Source organism: Medicago truncatula, chromosome 3 (genome assembly GCF_003473485.1).
Source record: "Medicago truncatula cultivar Jemalong A17 chromosome 3, MtrunA17r5.0-ANR, whole genome shotgun sequence".
NCBI classification, from domain to species: domain Eukaryota; kingdom Viridiplantae; phylum Streptophyta; class Magnoliopsida; order Fabales; family Fabaceae; genus Medicago; species Medicago truncatula.
This window is the reverse complement of record NC_053044.1, coordinates 25,083,543-25,108,529: the sequence shown is the minus strand read 5'-3', so window position 1 is coordinate 25,108,529 and position 24,987 is coordinate 25,083,543. Positions and strand designations below refer to the sequence as shown.

The following is a 24,987-nucleotide window of genomic DNA, read 5'->3' as shown; positions in this document are numbered from 1 at the left end:
TCAATGTAATTCTCTTTCGCGCGAAAAATCTTATATATCTAATTAACTTCACATCTTCAAGTGTGCGGACCACAAGTTCAAAAAGTTTGACTTTACAAAGCGAGTTTGATTTCATGTTTTAATCCATGATCCTCGTTAACACTCATCACATATAGCGTTATGTTATAAGCAAAAACATCGTCAACGTTGACTTTAAATTTTGTTCCACCTCATTCCATTCATGACATAATTTATCGAGATCTCTTTATTTTTCATACATCTCAGGTACCTGGTCGGTTCTTCTGGAACTTAAAATCAAATATGTCAGATGACTCTTTTAGAGTTTACACATCCTTATTTGGGTTATCTTTATTTTTAGCTCCTTTTATTGTTTGAGGATTTTATATGTGGAACTGATTGGTCTACCACGCTTCATGCGCAGTTGAGACTCATTTGCAATAATCGACAGAGACATCTATTTCGATTGGAGCATTAGCAGCTGCTTATTTTATTTGTTTAACTTTGCAAACGAGTTATATTTTGAGGATCAAGATGAGACAATAATATTTTCTTTCAAATAATTCATTTGAACTTCAGATTCACATTTTCAGCTGCTTATTCTCTCCCCCTAATATTGGGAAAACTAATCAGCCTACTAGGCTGTAAACAAGTTGGCTCAATACAATTTATAATAGATGAAGATTTATATCAAATAGATTTTCCCAATATTCTTTCAAGATCTATCTAAGTGCGTTATATTGGAGCAATTGTAATAGACACAACACATCCAAAAATTTACTTAGACAAGAAATATTAAGTTCTTAACCAATATATAAATTATAAAATAAGGGGAGGACTTACATATGGTAACTTGTTGGCTTGATGCGAATCAATATTTCAACATATTGGTTATTTCAAAAGTAGAGTTTTGAAGGTATGGTCTCATAAGTATATATCATACAATTAACTTTAGACGTCTAAAGAATGGATCTTCAAGTCCATTTTATGAGCATATGCTACAAGTTGTTTAATATCAATTTCAATTGATAAATGATACTTATCAAATGTTTTTTTGAAAAGTTCAGAAAATAAACTCTTTGTCAAATTTGTTGACAAGATAATGCACAAACTTCTGGTTTGTGGGTTAATAATAACCATACATGTCATTTAGTTCATCTACACTTTCGATGTATTGATTCACAAATATCAACTTATACGCATTTACATATATTGAGAGACCAAAATTCTCAAATTTTCTACTTTAAAAAAAATAGTTAAGACACAAAAAGTATTATATTGAAGAATCTTCTGGCTCTTCAATACAAATTCATTAAAATTTATTTATTTTTCGCATCATAACGAATCCGGGATAACCCAACCGGTATTGCCAACTACAAACTTAATATAATTTGTAAACTTCTGGTTTACAATAATATGTGCTTCCGTTGCACTAATATAAGTGTAGTACAAATCAGAGGAAAATAACTTTTCCACAACACTTATTTTCTTCAGAGTATTATTTCACCAAATAACAAAAGAAAAAATCATGCTCTTCAGAAGCCTTCATTAATCATGTAGTTCTTCGGAAACTATATAAAAAATGATCAAGATAAATCATTATTTGAGCAACCCTTTCGTGGTTGTTTCAAGAATGAGCATTTAAAACATGATTTGTAAACTTCTGATTTACAATAACATATGATTCATTTGTTTTAATCCATTTGAAAACAACAATGAACAAGAAAATAGTATATCCAAGTGAAGTTATATAATAAACATTCTAAAACCTTGATTTATCTTTTGCATTACTATGGTTATATATCAATAAACTACACACAAATTTCTCGAACAAGTAAAGTTTATAAATTATAAAGTTTTTCATTCAAGGTTGTATTTAGGCAACTAAAAAAAAATATCTTTTCAAAGTTCGACGACCACTCCAAAATGAAAATTACAAGTGAGATCAAGATCAAATAAATTTATTTCATAAGAAAATATACATATCTAACATGTAATATTTATGAGATAATAATCTTGAATGATTTAAAAGTCAATAAGAGAATGTCAATTCATAGAAGATATTTTCAAGAATTATGTAGAGAAGAATTTGTGCTTACCTTGTAATTCAATCCTTCTAGAAGTCTTATGTAGAGAAGTCTTAGAATAAATAAACAATCTTGCAAGATTCAATACATATAACAGAAATATGATCGTATCAAGAAAATCTTTGATCAAAGATTATTATTTTTTTCAACTGATTTAAGTTTATACTAATGAAATTTTATGACCTTGACATTTATCAGATTAATAGTAATCTCTGCACAACATCTGTTATATAAAACAAATAGTATGGGCCATTCACTTCTGGGAATGAAATTCAACGTGACATTTCACCATTTTAATCAAGAAACACTCTTTGTTCAATTACAAATGTGACTAATCATTCAAAATATTCTTGAAGATATTAACTTATTTGCTACTTCAGGAGCATATTCGAGTGGTATAGAAATACACATAGTGTTTCATATTTTCCCCTTCTTTTTTCTTTCTTTCATATCAAATAGATCTTATAAATTTTTATCATGTTTTGAATGTGTAATTCTTCAAAAACACACAATCAAATCATCATAAATGATAACCAATAACAATTCTTTCATCAACTAATCCTTTTATTTCTTCAAGAAGCATGTCCCAAATGATCTATATCAAAGTCTTAATTCTTCAGGAACTATATTACACATTCATTTATTTTTTTATATATATAATTAATCCTTCAAGAATTTTTAGCATTAGTTCTTTGGGAACTATACCGCAATTTTGAACGATCCTACGAGATGCTTGAATATTAAATTTGTGAGTTCTTCAAGAACTATGTCACAAATCTTTTATTTCCTAAAAAAAAATGTCACAAATCTCTCTAAGCAATGGTCAAGGATAAACATAATTTTCGCATTCATTCAAGGATTCTTGATATTACATTATTAATTCTTCAGAAATTTATACCAAAAATGTAGATGGTGTTTGAGAATATTACTTTGAATACTCCATTGAATTGTAGTACTAAATTTAATCTTGATCAAAATTATAATCAATTCATTTGCGCAATCCTTCGGGGTGCATATTCATCAGGAAAAAAATTGAATTTATAAATGATCCTTCTAACATGCACTACTGTTGAATTCTTCAGAAATTCATTAGATATATATATATATATATATATATATATTTTTTTTTTATGTAATCCTTCTAAAATGCATTACTTTGAATTCTTTAAGAATTCATAAGAAAAATTGGGTCTTTATGTTCTTTTGGAAGTATCCAACGTATTTAAACAAAAATTGGAACTTTTGAATTCTTTTAGAATTTATAAAGAATAAAAGAACATATAACTATTGAATTCTTCTCGAACTCATAGAGAATAAATTAAAATGAACATATCACTTTTGAATTCTTCCGGAATTCATAGAGAATTTAGACTACTCTTTCTTAAATTCATAGAGAATAAAATTGAGACTTTAATTTTCTTTTTATAATATAAGATCAACCACATACACAATCATTCAAGAATGCATAAACGTTGAACATTATTTGTGTAGTCCTTCGGGGATGCTTTCAATGATATGTTTATTTTAGTTCTTCAAGAACTATATCACAGATGTTCATAACCAATGATCTTTGAAAATTATTCTTCATGTAATCCTTCAAGGATGAATCACTATTGAATTTTTCAAGAGTTCATTGAGAATAAAAATTGGCTTTTTAAGTTTTCAGGAATTAACCAACAAAATTAAACAAAATTTGCGATTTTTGAGTTCTTCTGAAATTCATAGAGAATAAACTCTAGACTTTTGAATTCTTATGAAATTCATATAAAATTTGATTTTTAAGTTCTTCCAAGAACTATATAACCAATCTAATCAGTTAATTGTATGATCCTTCTAGGATGTATCATTACCGAATTCTTCAAGAATTCATAAAAAATAAAACCAAATTTTTAAGTTCTTCAAGAACTATGCAATATATTTAAACAATAAAATCAATTCTCTAAGCAATTCTTTAGAGATTAATGCTTTTGAATTCTTTAGAAATGTATATAGAATAAATAATCACATTAATATAAAACAATTTCCATAATAATGATTTAATGCGACCATAATGACATAATGTTTTAATATGGTAATTATTCATGCATATTAAAATACAATAAAATTCACATTAAAGAAAAAAAATTGTTACTACTCTTGCACATTAAGATATCATTCATCACAAGATTAAAATAAATATTAAAGATGATCATACTAAAACCTTACGATAAAAAAATAATGAAAATTGTGTTACTTTTGCAATTCTTCAGGGGTATTAAAATACTAATTGAATTTTTTTTTTTTTTTTAGTTCTCTTGGAACTATATAGTAAATCTAATCTTGATAAAAAAATATAATAAATTTAATTAATTCATTTGTACAATCCTTCTGGGATGTAACTTTGTTGAAATCATCTGAAATTCAGTAAAAATAGTGTTTTTAAACAATCCTTCAGGGGTGCAACACTTTTGAATTCATCATGAATTCATTGGAACAAAAATTGAGTTTTTAAACAAACCTCTAGGGATGCGTTCCCTTTTGAATATAGGTTCTTCAGGAACTATATTATAGATGTGATCAATCTTCTATGCAATCCTCCAGGGATGCATGAATGTTGAATTAAAATTAAACAAACAGTAAATAATATGCATAATAACGATAATGTGTATCTATAAGGCATTGATTCCAAATTGATGGAATTGCAACAATAGCCTATAGTCATCGATACAAAATTACAACTTATTATAATAGATTAAGAAGAACTATTTACCTTCTTAGTTAATTAGAGCGTGCTGATAACGTGTTATGAAAATAAGTAAATAGAGAGAGTAACAGAGAGAGAGAGAGGGAAGAAGAGAGAATAGGAGAAATATTCCTATTCACTGATGTGTGTATCCCAATGTTACAAATGAGCTCCATTTATAAGAAAATAGAGTAGCTTATGAACTAAGCCCAATAACCTAGTAGTATGGCCCAATAACACATTTGCTATTTGGACATCCACTATTAATATTTATAACAAAATGAAATATATTAATAACAACTGATACGACTTTTAAGCATAAGGTGTACTAAAAAGACGCTCAAAAAGAACAAGATGTCTGACAAATATTTAGAAGGACTAACAATGGTCGATACCCGGGTTAAATATTAAATAAGTTTATGAATTTGTGTGCACGAATACACGTGTTACGATTATAATAATATTTTAAAAACAAATATAAATGGTGAGATGAATGTTCAAGCACGATAAATTCGTATTTATAATTAGTTTATTGTTAATTTTAAAAGTACTGCAACAATATATATATTGAACTTGAAGAATTTATATAAATCATTCAAAATCCTTCAATATAATTTGAGTTTAAATGTTGTATTATGAAGAAAAAAAAATGAACTCTTGAAGCTCTATTTCTTAAAATTCTTTATTTCTTCCACTTATTATTCTTTCCGTTTTTCCAAAATCTCTCCTCCTTTTCCTTCTAGTCTCACAAATCTTCTCCTTATTAAATTGAAGCATTATCCTCTCGCTTTAAACTTTTTATTTTAACATGCAACGAATACTCAACTTAGTCTTTGAGAAAAATTGAGAATGACAATTTAGCTCATGAGGAAAATTAAATCAATTTTTAACTTATAAAATGAAAATTGGGACAACTTTTCCAAACTACAGTCACAAAATGCACAAGGTCTCTAACAATAATTAAAGAAAAAAACTAGTTTATAAAATTTACTAAATTTTTTTAAAATTTTTATCAATAAATTGTTCCAAAATAATTAATTCTTTTTAATGAAGAATCTTTTTAGCGAGAATTCGTTGAAAAGTGATATAGGTTCAAGTCATATCCCACAAAGACATAGGTTCAACTCATATTATTAGCATAATAATCTTTTTAACGAGAGTTTGTCGAAGCTTTTTTGAGACATAAAGCCCAACTCATTTAAACTTTTGTATGTTTTGAAAAACTAATAATAAGCATCTTATTTTTATCCAATCGTTGGTACTATTTTTTATTTTTTTTATATGTTATCTTTTCTAGAATTTTCAAGTGTTGATATCTATTTAAAATTTTCCACATTGAAATTAATATATTTTCAAACTTTGCCATATAAAATTTCTAACTAGACTAGATAATATTTTTTAGTTATGATTTCTTTATATTCCCAAAAATACATTGGCCGACATGAAACCACTGATCACACGAGCGTTTTGTGATGTCATGATCATCTTTATTGATAATTATTTCAGTAGATGACAAAATGAAAGTATATAAATTAACTAACCTTGTCTTGATTGTGTAAAAAGTGACACGTTATTTTTTCATGCAGTCTTATAAATAAAACGTGTCATATTTTCCCATTACACACGATCGATGTGGCTTGTTTGTTTCTGTTTTTGACTTTTGTGTTTACTCAGATTCACTTCATTAAAACAGCATCCAACGATTACATCAACCTTTGTGTTGGTGCAGATTCTCTGACACAAATTTTATCCATGTACAAATACAAACAATTATAAAAGGTAGTGTTAGTGTGAGTGAGAGAGATGAATTGTTAGAGAACATAGATAGTACGTTAAGAATGGGAATGATGAGCTTGATGGTTGCACTTAACTTGATGCAATCTGATGCGGATAAAAATTTGGCTCATGATCATGCACAAGTTGTGCCTATGACACTCTTTGTAGCTGTTCTTTGCTTATGTTTGGTCATTGGTCATTTGCTTGAAGAAAGTCGATGGATTAATGAATCCATTGTCGCCATTTTTGTTGTAAGACACAAATAACCTTTGATTTTATTTCAATCATTCTTGTTTGTGTTATTTCATGCATTGTGTGTTTTTTTTACCCGGTATTCGGTCCAATAACCGATTAATATGAGGGTCCAATCTCATCCTGTTTAAACCTTCTTTAAACCCTGAGTAAAGCTATGCATGAACTAGTCCACCTAAATTGAGATCAAACCTGACACATTGAGAGGAGCACACCTACATTAAATGTTTTTAATTAGTAAAAGGGTAACGTGGTGCACTAATGCACCCGCATGTGTGCAAGGCCTGAGATGGCGTACCATTATTTAGTGTATTGTACGCAGCCTTACCCTCTTTTTTAACACAAGAGGTTGTTTCCAGAATTTGAACCCGTCAGTCACATGACAACAACTTTACCAGTTGCGTCAAGGTTACCCGAATATGTTGTTAATTAGTAATCTTTGAAAATTTAATTTAGATGGGAATGTTTAAGATGAATTTTTTGTCTTTCCTGTCAAATATATACACCAATTTTGCATATCATCATGAAAAGAATGAGATTATTATAAGTTTATGTGTAATGGTCTGAGAAAATAGTGAAGTATGGTGTGAGGGGAAGAACATTACCATCTCACAGCTATCTAAAAGCTTAACTTTATATAATTGTACATAAAATTAATCAATATTATATGTAAATTATAAACAAATTGGTATAATAATAAAAAAAAACTTTCTATTTAGGTAATATATATCTTTTTTGTCAAGAACCAGTGTTAGATTACCTTGTTTACATAGTTGCAATCAATGTTTTAAATCGCAGTTGCGATTGTGGTAATCGGCTGATCACATCACTGTTCTTGATATTGCATGGAATCGTGGTCAAGTAAAGTTGATGTAGCCTAAATTGTGGTAATCGCGGTCACATATCTATTTTAAACACTATAGTTGCAACGTTTAATTGTTACTTGAGTCACAAGCAGGCAGCTCGTTCGGTGAGCTGACTGCTGAGGGATACCAAAGGAGTGCTTACCAAGAGCTCAAGAGTTCAAACCCTACAAACTAATATAACCACTACCGTTTGCTTATCGAAAAAGAAATACATTGTTAAATGATATACTTTTTGCCTCTTAACATGCTGTCTTTGGTAGGGACTCATTGCTGGAATGATACTCTTGTTAGTCACTAAGGGGAAGAGTTCTCACATCCTTACATTTGATGAAGAATTATTCTTCATCTATCTTCTTCCTCCGATAATATTCAATGCAGGGTAAAACTTTCTCTCATTGTGTTATACTTGCAGCTACTCTTGAAGTTCAAACTTTGATGTTTTTTAGTTATCCTTCGTAACAGGTTTCAGGTGAAGAAGAAACAGTTCTTCCATAACTTTTTAACCATCATGCTGTTTGGTGTAATCGGTGTTTTCATTTCCACGTTTATTATCACTAGCGGTAATGATTATTAATCTTTTAGTTTTCATTTTTTTGAAATTTATAGCACTGTCAATATGATAATTTTCCTGGATTCACCTTACGTTATGTTCACCTAGGCAGCTGGTTGCTGTTCCCCAAGTTGAACTTCCATAACTTGACAGTGCGAGATTATCTTGGTGAGTGTAGCTGCATCATCTCAATATTATGCAAAATCACAACCAGTATTCATAAGAGTGAATATCTGAATTAGTCCTTGAAATTGTAGGTTTGTATCAATCTAGTCTCTCACATTATTGGTATTTCCTAATGGTTCTTGAAATTGCAAAATTTTAATCAAACTCGTTCCTCTATTGGTATTTGTAGGGACTAGAATGACATTAAATTGGTAATATCAGGGATGAATTGGAAACTAAGTGAATAATGTCAGGGAGGTATCCATTTGATAACTGACTCAGACAAAGGGTTGAACTTGATTGTTATTTTGAAATTGCAAAGATCGTTTTGGAATATTTGATAATGTGGGACTAGGTTGATACTGTCAAAAAATTCAAGGACCAACTTCGATATTTACTCGTATTTAAAGTTATCCGTATGTATCAAATTTGGATGATAATCTGCTTATCTTAATTTGATTCAGCTTTAGGAACAATTTTCTCCTCAACCGACACAGTTTGTACACTACAGGTTGGTTGGATTGGTCAACGGAATGATTCATTAAATTATATATCTACACGATCTTAGTGTATTAACATTTCATCTGAAAACTCTTGTAGGTTCTCCATCAAGACGAAACTCCTTTACTATACAGCTTAGTCTTTGGGGAAGGCGTGGTAAATGATGCAACATCAGTTGTACTCTTCAATGCGGTGCAAAAGCTTGATGTCTCAAGACTTGATAGCAAGACATTGCGTGTTATTGGTGATTTCTTGTATCTGTTCTCAACAAGCACTGTTCTTGGAGTCATTGTGAGTCCTGTTAATGAGCATTGTATGCAAAAATTGAACAAATTATTTTATGAAATGTTATTATTTGATTTCATGGCTTCCGATAACTTCTCTAGTTAGTTGATCGCATTACATTCACATGCATCTAGATATGTTTGTTACCTGTTACATGGAGAAGCATTCGTGAATGAAGTTTGCAGAGTTCATCTCTTACTCCGCTCGTAGTTTGTTCTTGGGAATTCCCATTTACGTCGATGAATTCATGTTTTATGCAGACTGGACTTCTCACAGCTTATATCTTGAAAGCCTTAAGCTTTGGAAGGTATGTATATTATTCTCTAGAAGTTCTCCAAAATGGTATTTCCAGAATGATGTGAAATGGGAACATCACAGTTCAACAATTGCTTTTCACATTCTTGAGTTAAGGCAAAGTGAAAATTTAAGGACAAATTAACAAATTCCCCTTGCATATGCCTGCAGACATTCAAGTGTACGCGAAATTTCATTGATGATGCTAATGGCATACCTATCCTACATGTTGGCAGAGGTATTTGATGCTCATTTAATCTGTCTTTCAATGATTTTCCATCGGTTAAAATCCCAAAGAACTAAGACGCTGTTTGGATAAACAACTTAATTAAACACTTACTATATTGTACTTATGCATAAGCCATTTTTATAATAGGAGATAAAATAAGGTCAAATTTTTTTGATATAAGCTATAAGTTGTTTTCATAAGCTATCCTGGAAAGTTTATGGACATGTCATAAGCTATTTTCAAAAGCTTTTCCAAACAGTCTCACAAGTGCTTATGTCAGTAGATAAGATCAAATAAGTTAATCCAAACATACTTAAATGAGTTTCAACTCAGTCAAAATGAAGTCGGATAAGCTTTTGAAGATTTTAGCTTTTTTAAGTTTAGATACTATCCTTTTTGCTATCCATCTTAACTGAAAGCTTTTATGCAGCTACTTGAACTAAGTGGAATCCTCACTGTTTTCTTTTGTGGAATATCAATGTCACATTATGCATGGCATAATGTCACTGAAATTTCAAGAATAACAACCAGGTATTTGGCTAATCCATTGTAGATTTTAGTAATTTCCAGACTTAAGGTCTAAGATTTCTGATTTTAGTTTCACTTCTCCAGGCACGTATTCGCAACAATGTCGTTTATTGCAGAAACCTTCATATTTCTTTATGTCGGTATGGATGCCCTTGACATTGAAAAGTGGAGGATGACCCATTTAAAGTACGATTACTTTTTACAACTCGGTACAATTAGTTTCCTTATGACTAATGCGTTAGACACTGATCTATGTTATGTTATTTATGGTCTAGTGCATGTGCCGGTATCATATGTGTACAAGCTTTCTATCTGCATAGTGCCAATGTGCCACTTACCTACATAGATAACTCAACGTGACTTCAACGTCACTTTGTTATTTTCTTAAATTATGTTCTTTCAGTTTGAAATATGTACAAATGATTGAAACGAGAGAATATTAGATGTGATGTGATGATGTATTTCGGAAATCTTCTTAAAACTAACTTCCGGGATACATTGTGAGTCGTGACATATCACTTTGGTATTATATAGCTTTGTTTCGTTTAATATTTTTCTTGTCAACTTCATCGCAGATTTGGAAACTTGCTGGGAATTTACAGTTGCTTAATCTTCTTAATATTGCTTGGGAGGGCTGCATTTGTTTTCCCCCTCTCTGCACTTGCCAATTATATGAATAGGCGCGCTGAAGAAACACCGAGTATTACATTTGGACACCAGGTTATTAAACATGTTTTATGATATACTTTCAGTTTTACAGTTACCAGAGAAAATGATTTTTTATTGGTTTCAAAAGCTTTGGTGAATTATTTCAGATAATCATTTGGTGGGCTGGCCTAATGAGGGGAGCCGTCTCCATTGCTTTGGCTTTCAAACAGGTATGCGCATGAAATTTTACTTTTAGACATTGTAATGAGGGTGAAATTTATAAAATTAATATGCGTTCATCGAGATTTCTCGTACATTCATGTAGCCATGAGTAATATTGGTGTAGCATAAGGAGGAGGTACCATTGAATTCTCATCTTTTTGTTTATGCAGTTCACATACTCAGGGGTTACTTCTGATCCGGTTAATGCGACAATGATTACCATCACCATTATTGTTGTTCTTTTTACCACACTGGTGAGTTGCTGTGTTTCTCATTATTAGATTTTCAGTCTAACTATAAAATTTGTGTAAAGTGAAGGGTTGTCTAGATTTTATATTCTCTGTCTACAAATCTTGGAGGGATTTGGATACCAACTTAAATTTTAGGCATAATCCGACTCAATTAGACCAACTTGTTAGATGAGGATTGCTTAGACTGTATAAGCTCTTCCTAGACCAATGTTTTAAAAATTGGTCTAGAAATCAAACCAGTGAGACTTTCAACTCATAGTTTAACTGGTTTAATCGGCTCAACTTGACGCAAAATAAAAAATTTAAATACAAAATATAAATCGGTTGAACCAACCATTTCAACCAGACTGTGATACAACCAAGATTAAACCAACCGAGGTGCTGGACAGTTCCCGGTTTTTAAAACATTCAATTAGGCTATATCTTCATTCAACACAGGACTTGAATGTTTCCCTATTACTCTTCATCTTAGTAGTATTTAAACTTGGTCATTCTTGAAATGTTTCAATTTTAAATAATTGACATATATATCACCAAAATGATTGCAGGTGTTTGGTTGTCTAACAAAACCACTTGTAAGATATCTTCTTCCACATCATGCGACAAGGGTAAATACCAACCACGAAGAATCAACCTCACCCGTCGAGGACATGAATCTACCTTTGCTATCCTTTGAGGAGTCGGCAGCAACCAACATTAGCCGTGCCAAGGAAAGTTTATCCATGTTATTTGAAAGTCCTGTGTACACCATACATTACTATTGGAGGAGATTTGATGATTCCTACATGAGACCTTTATTTGGAGGACCCCGCGCTAACCATTCAGAATGCTAGCAAATCAAAATGACAAATCATATGGATATCTAAGAGATGCACTTGAAGAAAAAAAATGATGATCCGTTCGAGTCCAGTTTTGAAGATTAAGTAGTTGCCACGAGCATTCAGTGCCGCTGTTTTTGAATATGGTGATAAATCAGTGACGAATATGATATGACAGATAAGTGCAAACTTATACAGAAGTAGATAGTTTCTTACTGATCGATGTTGCGGCAAGTTAGCAACATCACACCTTTTGAGTTAATCCATGTTATGGAAATAACTTTGGTTGATCAATACTTGTTCTATCCACGGTCACAAAAAAAAGGGAAAGGGAAATGATAACATTTGCCTTCACATGTTTTTTTGCACAAAATTTGCCTTCACATGTTAATGTACTAAAAATAGAAATTTTGTATTTGAAATTGTGGCTATTTATTTCTCAAAAAAATTGAATATTTTATGTGACTTAATTTCTCTCAATAAACAGTTGTTATATGTAGAATCTTTAACATGTGTTCTAAGCTATGAAGTCCCGATACCTGACACGATACCGATACGGTGATACGGGAAAATTTTCAAAAATCCCGATACCATACGGCCTCAATACGTTATTAAAAAATTAAATTTAAAATTAATAGTATAAGTGCACAATGTATAAACATAACTAAAAATGATAATAAACAAACATTTACATTAATGAAAATGATCAAAACATATTTTTTCCGCACAAATTAGATAGAATATAGCTAAACATCATTAGTACCATCCAAAGAGAACATCATAAGTACTATAAAAAAAAAAACATCTTTGTCTAATGTTGACTACTTAACAGTTAACACTAATTTATATTGAAAACAAACAGCAGAAGAAACATAACATTAGAGAGAAGAGAAACATAGTAGAATTCAACGAATAAGAGAAATGAACGCTTAAGATTTGGTGTCAAATATATATATATATATATATATATATATAGTTTTTTACCAAATTTATTTGATATCTTTAAAGAAAGAAAAATCTCATAAAAAGAAAAAGAACTTTTTTGACAAAAAAAAACAGAAAAGAACAAAATGCTGGAGTGAATAAAAACAAGGAGGATCAAATGAACTCTGAAATGAAACCTCAATTCAATTTTCAAAATCTCATAAACCCCTAGATTCCTAATTCTTCTCCCATTTCCCAATTCCAAAACCCTTAACACACAACAAAAAAAATGTCAATGTTTTCCCTACAAAACCCCAATAAGCTACTCTCATCCTCTTCAATTCCCACTCCAATTTCTCACACTACTCTCAGAAACTGTATTTCACTAAACCCTAGAAAAACCCTGCGACATCGTTTAAAGCCAGTATCATGTTCATTCGAATCAATAGACAATGCTAAGATTAAGGTTGTTGGTGTTGGTGGTGGCGGTAACAATGCTGTTAACCGCATGATTGGTTGCGGATTACAGGTTTTCCCTTTTTCTGTTGATAAAGTTTTGTTTTTTTATTCAATTTTTAGTGTATTTTATTAATGGGTCATTTTGTTTTTCATTTATGAAAAATGTGCGATTGTGATAACTTTAGTGGGTTTGCTTATATGAGAAATGGTTTGATTGTGAGGACATTCTATGTGGAATAATGAGTTGGAACCCGGTTCACCACATTTTCCCTTCTCCGTGTGTGTTTATCAATAGCAAATTCGTTGAAATTTTCGTTGAATGCAAATTATTTAGTGGATTTCATTTGAATTTCAACAAAAAGAAGAGAGAGTATTGAAACTAGAGTGTATTATTACTAGAAAATCCTCTTGTTTCTGTATTTAGTAAGCTATTTTTTTTTTATCATATCATGGTTGCAGTTTAGTAATTAAAATGGTTATTGTTACGATGTCGCAACAAGTAACGCTTACAAATAATTGTCATGATGTGTCAACAGTCAACACACTTGAGAGAGAAATGTTGTGATGTGTCAAATGTGAGTTAAAGTCCCACATTGGATGAAAAAGTCGAGGTTGAGCAACATATAGGTGAGAGGACCCACAAAGCCAATGCCTTAAGGTTTGTGATGAAGATGTGGTGTCCAACTCACTTTGTGTGATTGCTCTTAGTACAACGTGATGATCCAACCATGTGAGGCTCTCCCTCTTGGCCCAATAATAACAACTACCCACTTCACTTCCTCAGGTGTGGTCAGCCAGAACATGATTGGTTATGTCTCCTATTTTTATACATTTTTCTCTTTCTTGTATAATTTCTTCTAAACAAATAACATTGCTCTTTTCGTAATTACCACATTTTCATGCTGAATAATAGTATAGATTTTTCAGCAAGCCATCATTGCAAAAGTTGTATTCTGAAACATTTGTTTTATTCTTTTTTTAATCAGGGTGTAGACTTTTATGCTATAAATACTGATGCTCAAGCATTGTTGCATTCTGCTGCTGAGAATCCTATAAAAATTGGAGAGCTCCTGACTCGTGGATTAGGTCGGACACTCACCTTTTATGTTATTCCTACTGTGCCCAATTGGAAGTTTCTTATATGTTAACCATTATATGATTTGTGTGTGTGGCTTTAATTCCTATACCAGCTATCGATTTTAAGTGGAATTCTTAAGAACTTTTGCTACCCTGAATGTGTTTTTGTCTTCCCTCAACGAAAAGGAGGAAAAAAAAATAGTCAAAAGTAATAAAGTAAATGTCATTTTGGAGTTTTATTGACAACTTGCTTGTGTAGGCGAAGATCCCATATTTCCTGAATCCTTATGTACATATTACAATTGTTATTTTTTTTTTCCACAAAAGTGTGAATTAGGAGGGTTGGTCAACAACATATGAGCAAAATGATGAATCTTGATTTATTTCAAATAATTCATTGTTGTTAAAGTGAGATATATTAACAGCTGCAGATGATTTGATTGTGGCATTTGATTCAAATTGTTTGATAGAGATGCAGGTACTGGTGGTAATCCACTTTTGGGGGAACAAGCTGCTGAGGAATCAAAAGAAACTATTGCTAATGCTCTTCATGGCTCAGATTTAGTGTTTGTAACTGCTGGTATGGGTGGAGGCACGGGGTCTGGTGCTGCCCCAGTCGTGGCCAGGATATCAAAAGAAGCTGGTTACTTGACTGTTGGCGTTGTTACCTATCCCTTTAGCTTTGAAGGACGCAAAAGATCCTTGCAGGCATGTGTCATTTCTCCTTAGTTGAAACTTGAATGAACACTCTGTAGAAGCTCCTAAAAATGTTACTTAACACGACCCTAGTATGCTAGAACAAACTGAAATTTCTTCTTCTTTTTTCAATTCATACCCAATTTCTGTAATCTTGAGTTATATGCATCTTATGAAGTGTTGTCAATTGTGGATTGCAGAAAATAGCGGTTTGTTCAAATTTCACCATGTAACATTTGCTGTAGCGCTGCGATACCGCTATTTCACAATATTTGAACTAAATAGTGTATCACGGAATAATAGTGATTTGTTAATATTCCCCTATGCAACAGCGTTATTCCGCCGCTATAGCCACTGTTTAACCACACAGATCGTATGGTTTAACAATGATTTGATAATGTATTTCATAAATTGCTTGATGTTTATATTTCTTTCTTCCAAGTTATTGTGTTGCTTTGAGGAAATTTTTTAGTGGTTGAAATTCAAATATTATAATTCCAGGCTCTAGAAGCCATCGAAAGGCTGCAGCAGAATGTGGACACACTTATAGTGATTCCAAATGATCGTCTGCTTGACATAGCTGATGATCAAACGCCTCTTACGGATGCTTTCCGTCTTGCTGATGATGTTCTACGACAAGGAGTACAGGGAATATCAGACATCATAACAGTGAGTTGATTAACTACTGATATTTCCTATCTGGTCACTGTATCATGAAAAAGTTTAGTTTACACAACTAAATTGGTAGATTTCAAAGAGAAATAGGAGTTATTAAAGACCTAGATCGGTGGATTGCTCCTATATCGTTATTGAACATAATGTCGTACATTTTGATATTATCTTATTGGGATCATATGGATTATCCCTTCTTTCTACAGATACCTGGTCTTGTAAATGTGGATTTTGCTGATGTAAAAGCTGTGATGAAAGACTCTGGAACTGCAATGCTTGGAGTAGGTGTTTCCTCTGGTAAAAACCGTGCAGAAGAAGCTGCAGAACAAGCTACTCTGGCACCTTTAATTGGATCATCTATTCAGTCAGCTACTGGGATAGTATATAATATTACTGGAGGAAAAGACATAACTCTTCAGGAAGTGAATAGAGTTTCTCAGGTAATTCGTTTTATCAGCACTTGTTGAAAGAGCATATCATAATTCCTTTTGCACTAACGGGCCTGATTGGATTAGCTTATTTGAACTTATTGGCAAAAGCCTCTGTGAAACTGTTAAAAGAGAACTTATAGAAACAACTTATGACATGTCCGTACGCTATTTTCAGCTTACTTCCGTAATTACTCCAAAATAGCTTATCAAAACAACTTATAGCTTATATGAAAACATTGACCTTGTTTTATCTTTTGTTATAGAACTAGCTTATACTTAAGCCCTTAAGTTATTTATCCAAACATAATCAATGTTGATATTGTGCATCTGTTGGAAATATATATCGGTTTTCTAAAATCGGTAATTTTTATAGGTAGTAACAAGTTTAGCCGATCCTTCTGCAAATATCATATTTGGGGCTGTTGTTGACGAGCGCTACAGCGGGGAGATTCACGTGACTCTCATTGCCACCGGCTTCTCACAGTCCTTCCAAAAGATGCTACTAACAGATCCAAGGGCTGCAAAGCTTCTTGACAGATTACCTATGGGCCAAGAAAGCAAACAAACATCAACTCCGCTAAAGGCCTCAAACTTTTCATCAACAATTGCATCTAAAGCATCTCCACGAAAACTCTTCTTTTAGCTTCTTTTAACCCTTTTTTTTATAGTAGTTTCGTATCTGTAAAATTCTTTAAGCTTGATTTAGGTATAATTCTGGTTTGTCCCTCGATTGTGGCGAATGTTTTTTACTAACTCTTCAGAAAAATTAGCTATTGGCACGACTTAGTAATTTACAGTGTCAGCGTAACGTTTGTAGCATTTTTGTCAAAGGAATGAGTATCTATATAAGTTATTTCCTTATTTATTTTTTTTATTTTTTTAATGTATGTGTTACATTATCATCATGTGGAAAAGTGTAAACTACAAGTGCAAGTGCACCTCATAATTTTTATAAAAATGGAAAGTAAATTTCTTTCAACAAAACTCATAGTAATATTTAGATTCACTAACCTCAATTTTAATATGTTCACCCCACTGTTTTTCTTGTAAGTGTTGCTAATTGAAGTCCCCTCCCTTTATGATAGATATGAAAAAACCATTAATTTGGTCCCTAAATTATCACACGCTAATTTAGTCAATGAAGGATAGAAATATTAAGACTAGTCCATAAACTATTTTTAATTTTTCAAGATACTCCTGAGTTATCATTCACTCCTATTTTTAAAGAGATTGAACAACTAGCTTGATGAATTGATAATAGTTTAACGACGACTCTCGGGCCGTATATATAAGCATCTATTTGACTAAAAATTTGTCCATAAATATAAGATACTTTTTAAATTACTAGATGCATTTTTTTTTCCTAAACATATCCCTAAATACTTATCTTGAAATATGAAAATTCAAATTTAATATACATACAAAAAAAGACAATTTGGTAATATTAGCACATAAAATAGACACATAATTGCACTGTCAATTTTTCTTGAGAAATGTGAAAAAAAAAAACAAAGAGCGTTTACATACAGTGATGGAGGGAGTATTTGTTATATTTATATAGTCAATGACCACTTTAAAGAGAAAGTAATAGTATAAAAACTAGGGTTAAATATGATTTTGGTCCCTATAAATATATCAACTTTTCGTTTTGGTTCCTCTAAAATTTTCCTTCAACTTTTAGTCCCTCTAAAATTTTCCATCTTCATTTTTGGTCCCTCCTTTAAAGTAAACTCATATATAGAATTCATATTTTTGAATAAAATTTTGCAGAAAAATTCATAATATTATAAGAATCTCTTCCAAAAAAATTTAGAATTTTTTAACAAAACATGAATTTAATATGAATTTTTATATTTTTTATGGTTAAAAATTCATATTAAATTTATGTTTTGTTAAAAAATTCTAAAATTTTTTGGAAAAGATTTTTACAATATTCTACACATTTCTGCACAATTTCATTAAAAAAAAAAAAATACTAAAATTAACTTAAAAATAGGGACCGAAAGTAGTGATTGAAAATTTTATAAGGACTAAAAGTTGAAGGAAAATTTTAGAGGGACTAAAACGAAAAGTTGGAATATTTATAGGGACCAAAAACATATTTAACCCTAAAAACTAAATTAAATTAATCTGAGAGGTGTATAAATAAACAATGGAAGTGTAAATAGATTTTCCATACACTAAAGCCCAATAACCTAAAAAAACAAAATAAAATACGCGTCTCTGTCTATATGCACGAAAGTGATCAACCGATAGAACCGTGAGATCTCTCTGCTTCAAGAGTTCAGAGGTAAACAAACAAACAAAATTCTCAATTCAATTTTGTAATTAATATTTTCCTTTTTATCGTTAACCAATTTTCTCTTTGAAATCATTCAAATCACATCGTTGTTTTTGATCTTTTCTTCTTTTTAGGAAATCATTTTTCTCTGATCGGAATCTGAAAACAACGAATCGGAATGGGTTTCTTGATAACGACACTGATTTTTGTTGTGGTTGGAATCATCGCATGTCTCTGTACCAGAATTTGTTGCAACAGAGGACCTTCTGCTAATCTGTAATACCTTTTTTCTCTCTGATCTTCGTTTCAATTTGTTTTTCTGTCTTGTGTTGTTAATTTTTTATTTCGATTCGATTTTTTAGAGTTTCTCCATTTGATGAATACATTGTACGAAGTATAATACGATTTTTATGAATCTATTAGTTTTGAAGTTAAGAGGTTTGAAAATTTTAAATTTTGTACGAACTGAAATGACAATATTAGAGAGAAATTCGGGGTAGGATTTTTCGTAGTAAAGATGGTGGAAACTCTGCTTAGGTAGTTTGCCCATGTAGACTGAAGACCTTGAGATTATGTAGCATGGAGAGTAGATTTGACGAAGGGTAGTCAAATATCTAGAGGTAGAAGATGACCTGGAAAACTATGAGTGAAACTATTAAATAAAATTTTGATATTAATGAATTGGATAGAAATATGATATTGGATAGAAGAATATGGTGTCATTTGATCCATGTAGCCGACCCCACTTAGTGAGATAAGGCTTGCTTGTTGTTGAAGAGTTCGTTGCTCTGATTTTTGTTGGAGTTTTTATTTTTAAATATATAGAGAAATTGACTAATGCTTAACATTTTTATTTGAGTAACTCAATGATAATATATAGACTAGTGCATTTTCTTATTTTCTACTATTTGGGTGATCAGATTAGATTAAGGGTGTCTTTGAGAGACATAGATATTGGTGATTGCTTACAGTCTCTTCTATTTTTCTCAAATTATTTACCAGTGTTGTGTTCTGTGTCTATGTTTAATTGTATAAAACTAAAATAAAATGACATATATAGTTAGACATAAGTGAGATGCACTTGTATTCATGTTTTTTATCATCTTCGTTGTTACTTTTATCAACTTTTCATTAAAAGTTGATACGGGGTGTGCTTGATAAACAACTCAATTAAGCACTTATAGCATAAACGTTTATCTTATAAGTGCTTGCGTATAAGCTGTTTCTATTACAAAAGATAAAATACAAGTCAAATTGTTTTCATATAAGCTATGAGTAGTTCTCATTAGCTATCTGGGAGAGCTTATGGAAATAAGCTGAAAACAACTTATGGACATGTTACAAACCAAACGAACCCATGATGTCATCAAATGTTCATTTCAATTTATTGTGTTTTGTAAAGCTCAGTATTCAGATTCTTTAGTGACGCCAATATGCTCTATGACATGCATTATTCTCCTTGACATATTTCTAATATCTTATTTTATTGCAGATTTCACCTAACTCTGGTCATTACTGCGACAATATGCTGCTGGATGATGTAAGTCCGGTTTTCTTTTAGTTTTGTCTCAAGTCAATAAAGGAATTAGAGCAATTATAAATTGTGCACGTAGGTTTATTTTCCCCCGGATAAGGAATTTACCCCTTAGAAAAAAAAAAAGACATGCCATTCTTGGATTTCTTGCCCATGAAATAACTTCATGCTTACAGGCTGACGTGTACACAGTACTCATAGTTGTTCATGTTGTTCAAGCTGTTTGCTCTCCATAGATGTTCCTTACACTCAGACATGATGTTGTGTTTTTTTTGTCATATTCTATTCTATGAAGCACGGACACTCCTCGGATTAGGTGTGTCCAAGCGGTGGTCACGCGTCGGTGTTTGACACCAACGCTACACTTATGATTACACTGAATTATGTCATTTTTCCAAATTGTTATCTGTGTCGGTGTCCGTGTCAAAGATACTTCATAGGTCATATCAAAGATACTTCATAGTTTTTTTTTTAGCTGGGACCTGAATCGTGGTCTTTTAACTCATTAACTTCTATAACCCTTAGCTCAAACAAGTTGAGCCACCAAACCGGTTAATAACAGCCCCCGTGAAAATAAATGTAAGTCAAGCCATCATAGATGGATGAGCCCAATATTAGTGCAATTTAGTTTAACATGCTTGAGCGTTGCTATTACATCTCTTCTAAGAGGGGCATTATGCTTATTAGGGAATTGATTGGGGCATCGCCACTTTGTTCAGTATTTTGATGTTTGTATATAATAACATGTCCAATTGTAATTAGTCTGTAAATCACTAGTTAGTTTGACGATTATGCTTTTCTCTGATTAAACTACCCATTGCCATTTTAATATGTTGTACTTACATTCTAAATGTGTGGTCTTACTAAATAAACTTATAAATAGATAATACAAAGCGATTTGAGTTTCTGTTAATCATTATGAACATTTCATCATATCGTCAAGGAGCTTGATACAATTTGATGAAAATGTGTATAGGCTATAGATAGGTTTGCCTCATTCAGTGTAAAAACGGGTATGTCTAGAGGCTTTTTTTTTGGGGAGGAGGAGGTGGAGATTAACTGACATTTTGATGGAATTCTCAGACAAAGGAATTTTTCATTCTAACTTGCAATTAGCCATATAATGTCATGTTTGTCATTGTGCTCACGTTGGTCTTTCCTTGTATCAGGTGGGCAATTGTATATCTGGCACAAATGAAACCACTCATAGTACCTATACTAAGTGAAGGCGAATAAGTATGTGAACAGATGTAGCTTCTTGTATGGTAGAGAATATGGATCTCAGATTGGTTGCTGGAGAGAATTTGATATCAGCTCTCGTTAGTCATTGATTATTTTCTAAGGGTGGATATGTATGTATTTCTTGTTGGATAATGGCATTTCTGTTGTTGCCTGATAATGTCGTGTTACAGTTGTTGTATTCAACCCTCATTCATTTCAGATGTTGGTTCAATTTCAAATCATTTGTGAAAAATAACAAATTACACATTAGTTATAAATAAAATAAGAAAATAACTTTATTTTAATCAAGTACTGGAAATGTTATTTGATGATAATTCATATCTCTAATTAGCTCTAATCATCTTAATTTGTTATTTTAAAGCAAAAGAATCTATAGGGAAAATGGGTCTTTACCCAATCAAGAACTCAAATCAAAGAGACTCCTATATAAGCAAGTGTTGCATTTTCAATTGTTATTTCTAAATTAATATTCACATCCTTTCAGAAGGGTTTTTAGCCACATGTTTTGCATTAATTTAAATTTAAACTTTAACTTGACTCTTGGCCCTATAAACAGAGCAACTTCTTTCCATATATATTCACACACAAAAACAACTTACTACATTATTATTGTTATCAACCATTGCAATATCATCACCAAGAAGTGATATGGCTTACTCAAAATCATATTTATTTCTTGGTCTTAATCTTTTTGTTTTTCTCTCTTTTGAAGTTTTAGCTGATATTCATGTTCCACCAATGCTTACTGTCGGTGAGTCATTCTAGCCTATAATTTATTTTTGTATGTCAAATTTTTATATGTAAAGAACTTAATATTAATCTATGGTCAAGTTAAACAAGTTTTACATGTGAATATAATTAACACACTATTATGCTTCTTTTTTATTTCCTGAAAAAAAAAATACCAAAATGATTCAATTTATGAATGTATCGTTGAAACTTTTATCTAAATTTTGGGCATGGATCATATTGCGCCTACTAACACTCATAACTCTGGTGACTGGAGATTAGCTAAAACTATTTTGCCTCATTGATTAGAAAGAAATCTCATAAATCAATCAACGACCCACACAAGGATCTTTTTAATTCTACCAGCACTTTAAGCGATAGAAACAAGAAGTCTCAAGGTCTTCGGGTTGTCATGGAGGGGTAGAAGGGTTGGTGGCCAGTTGAAGATGGAAGAGAAGAGAAAGGAGTAGGACAACGAATTTAATATAGCTAAAGTGAAACATATAACTTAAAAAAGAAAATTATGCATGATCTTTTTTGACCATAATGATGGTGTCCGACAATAACAACCGTCGAAATGTAAGTTAGGGGGTACATGTAAATATTTAGACATTCAAGTAAGTATGAGTGCAAAAATTGAGAGTTTTTAGTTTATATTTTGTGTACTTTTCTTTTGTGCTGAAGGGGCTCTTTTATATACTTGGTTACAGAGTAACAAACCATCAATGTCGAGCTCTAACTGTTACATGTCATGAGGTGTTAAGGAGTAAATAGATTTTTCACTTTACACACATTTGTATTGCACCATTTAGATATTTGTGTAGTTATTTTAGGAAATGGATTTTTCACATTACACATACAAATCATTATCATTTTCTCTTTGTACTTTTGCAGAACCCAATCTTCCTTCAATGGCCGATCAACTCAATGACAAGCAAATCTCAAAGATAAAGGCGTATTTCAGCCTCATCGATAAGGATGGAGATGTTTCTATTGATAATGAAGAACTTGACACTCTAATACGGTCTACTGGCCTAAACCCAACTGATTTCGGCTTGATGGTAGCGAGGAGTAAGTCTGCCACTGACGGAAATGGTACCATTGATTTCACCAAAGAAGAGCTTCTCATAGTTTTCTCTAAGCCTGACACGGATCATAATGGTTTTGTCACTGCATCTGAGTTGCATTGTTACTTTACAAATCAAGGCATTAAGATGACCATTGAAGAAGCGAACGAGTATGTTCGTGCGGCTGATTCTGATGGTGATGGACATCTAAGCTTTAAGGAGTTTGTCAGACTTGGCAGATTCACTGTGGAGTGAAGGTTTGCTCCTGCCTATGAAGCCCGAATACGTAGTACGAGTGTGATACGATACGGGTACGCGGATACACGATATTTTTAAAATTCAGGATACGATACAGTTAAGATACGTTAACAAAATATTTATACTAAAATTTATATGCATGCAAAATATTTGATAAAAAAATAAGCATTAATTACTCTTCAATACTATATAATCATAAAAGTCACGATTTACGAAAAATAATACATGATCAAAATAAAAGTTGTAAAGTCTACGTAAAAATTATATTCTATTTTCATTCATAAGTTTGGATATCAACAACTACATCAATAAAAAAACAATAAACAAAGTTTATTTAATGTTGATTGATTGAATATCCTCTCTCTCGGTACTTTTATCCACCAAAAATATAATTTTTATTTGGTTAATCGAAATACAATTATAGCGATTCATATCTTAAATTTAATCATATACATTCGCATTCGACACATGTATGTCTCCAATTTGGACTATCTGGACTTCATAAGTACATGCACACCCTGGGTTTTGAAAATTTGCACTAATAATCTTATTTTATTTTTTTTTACATTTTGACCCCAATATTAAGGTTATAGATTTTGGACTTACACCCCCAAAATCCTTACAACTTAGTTTTAAGTTTGGTTTTTCTTTCTAACGAAAATTCCAAAAAGCAGAACCAAGGATCGAAAACATGACATGACCTTATGATGCTGCATATTATGTTCTACTGTTTAGCTATTATGATGTTGTTGTCATTTGGATGCAAATTTTATATATATAGCTTCATATTTGTTTTTTTTTTCTTTCTTTTGAGAAATTTTTCATATATGCTTTTTTGTAATTCTTTCATATTTCTCTTTCCCCTTCTTTTATTTTTTTTTCCTTTCTATTTGGAGACTATAGCCATGATAGTTTTCTATCTATTATGGATAAAATTACTCTTTCAATTTCAAAGTGCTAGAAATTATAATGGATTAGATAACTTTTAGTCCTTACGAAACTATGTGATTATATATTTTAATATAATATTCTAGATATAGTAACAAAAATTATATAAAATTCTAAAAGTTGAAGCAACATCGACTATTTATGTAAATAGAGATATTTTGGATGAATAAAATGTGTGATGTCTTTACGTAGAAAAATTTAAAACTTTGTTGAACGAAAAAGTATGAACCCATAGATCCAGGATCGTGGATATGCCACTAGATGTGACGATAAAGTGAAGGGTCCAACAAAAAAATTGAAAAAGCACATGAACATATAAAATGGACTCGTTAAACTTATTGTTTTATTTCTATCATAAGATGTTTTATTTGGGGTCATTAGTTTTTTGTTGGTTGCCTTGTTCACTTTAATTATTGCTTCTCCTGATTATTAGTTCTCTACTTGTTCGCTTTGTCCCTTGGTTTAAGTAGTTTGAGTG

General features: G+C 31.5%; 4 protein-coding genes across 4 annotated transcripts; all 4 read left to right on the top strand.

Annotated features, from left to right (window-relative positions):
* The first annotated feature begins 6,495 nt into the window (after nucleotides 1–6,495).
* On the top strand, nucleotides 6,496–12,290 carry LOC11444294 (sodium/hydrogen exchanger 4). The gene is made up of 14 exons (XM_003600168.4): nucleotides 6,496–6,833; nucleotides 7,961–8,079; nucleotides 8,163–8,260; nucleotides 8,359–8,418; nucleotides 8,880–8,926; nucleotides 9,016–9,207; nucleotides 9,462–9,508; nucleotides 9,667–9,733; nucleotides 10,155–10,255; nucleotides 10,337–10,438; nucleotides 10,828–10,972; nucleotides 11,068–11,130; nucleotides 11,293–11,376; nucleotides 11,922–12,290. The coding sequence occupies exons 1-14, from the start codon at nucleotides 6,645–6,647 to the stop codon at nucleotides 12,204–12,206; spliced, it is 1,599 nt and encodes a 532-aa protein (XP_003600216.2). The 5' UTR covers nucleotides 6,496–6,644; the 3' UTR covers nucleotides 12,207–12,290.
* Nucleotides 12,291–13,235: 945 nt separating this feature from the next.
* On the top strand, nucleotides 13,236–17,280 carry LOC11419527 (cell division protein FtsZ homolog 1, chloroplastic). Its single transcript, XM_003600167.4, has 6 exons — nucleotides 13,236–13,644; nucleotides 14,561–14,660; nucleotides 15,130–15,359; nucleotides 15,849–16,016; nucleotides 16,226–16,459; nucleotides 16,824–17,280. Exons 1-6 carry the CDS (start codon nucleotides 13,405–13,407, stop codon nucleotides 17,091–17,093), a joined length of 1,242 nt encoding a protein of 413 aa, XP_003600215.1. The 5' UTR covers nucleotides 13,236–13,404; the 3' UTR covers nucleotides 17,094–17,280.
* Nucleotides 17,281–18,624: 1,344 nt separating this feature from the next.
* On the top strand, nucleotides 18,625–21,795 carry LOC112419848 (V-type proton ATPase subunit e1). The gene is made up of 4 exons (XM_024777861.2): nucleotides 18,625–18,740; nucleotides 18,866–19,007; nucleotides 20,224–20,271; nucleotides 21,435–21,795. The coding sequence occupies exons 2-4, from the start codon at nucleotides 18,910–18,912 to the stop codon at nucleotides 21,499–21,501; spliced, it is 213 nt and encodes a 70-aa protein (XP_024633629.1). The 5' UTR covers nucleotides 18,625–18,740; nucleotides 18,866–18,909; the 3' UTR covers nucleotides 21,502–21,795.
* Nucleotides 21,796–22,100: 305 nt separating this feature from the next.
* On the top strand, nucleotides 22,101–23,899 carry LOC25489059 (calmodulin). Its single transcript, XM_013604474.3, has 2 exons — nucleotides 22,101–22,258; nucleotides 23,131–23,899. Exons 1-2 carry the CDS (start codon nucleotides 22,156–22,158, stop codon nucleotides 23,556–23,558), a joined length of 531 nt encoding a protein of 176 aa, XP_013459928.1. The 5' UTR covers nucleotides 22,101–22,155; the 3' UTR covers nucleotides 23,559–23,899.
* The last annotated feature ends 1,088 nt before the right edge of the window (nucleotides 23,900–24,987 follow it).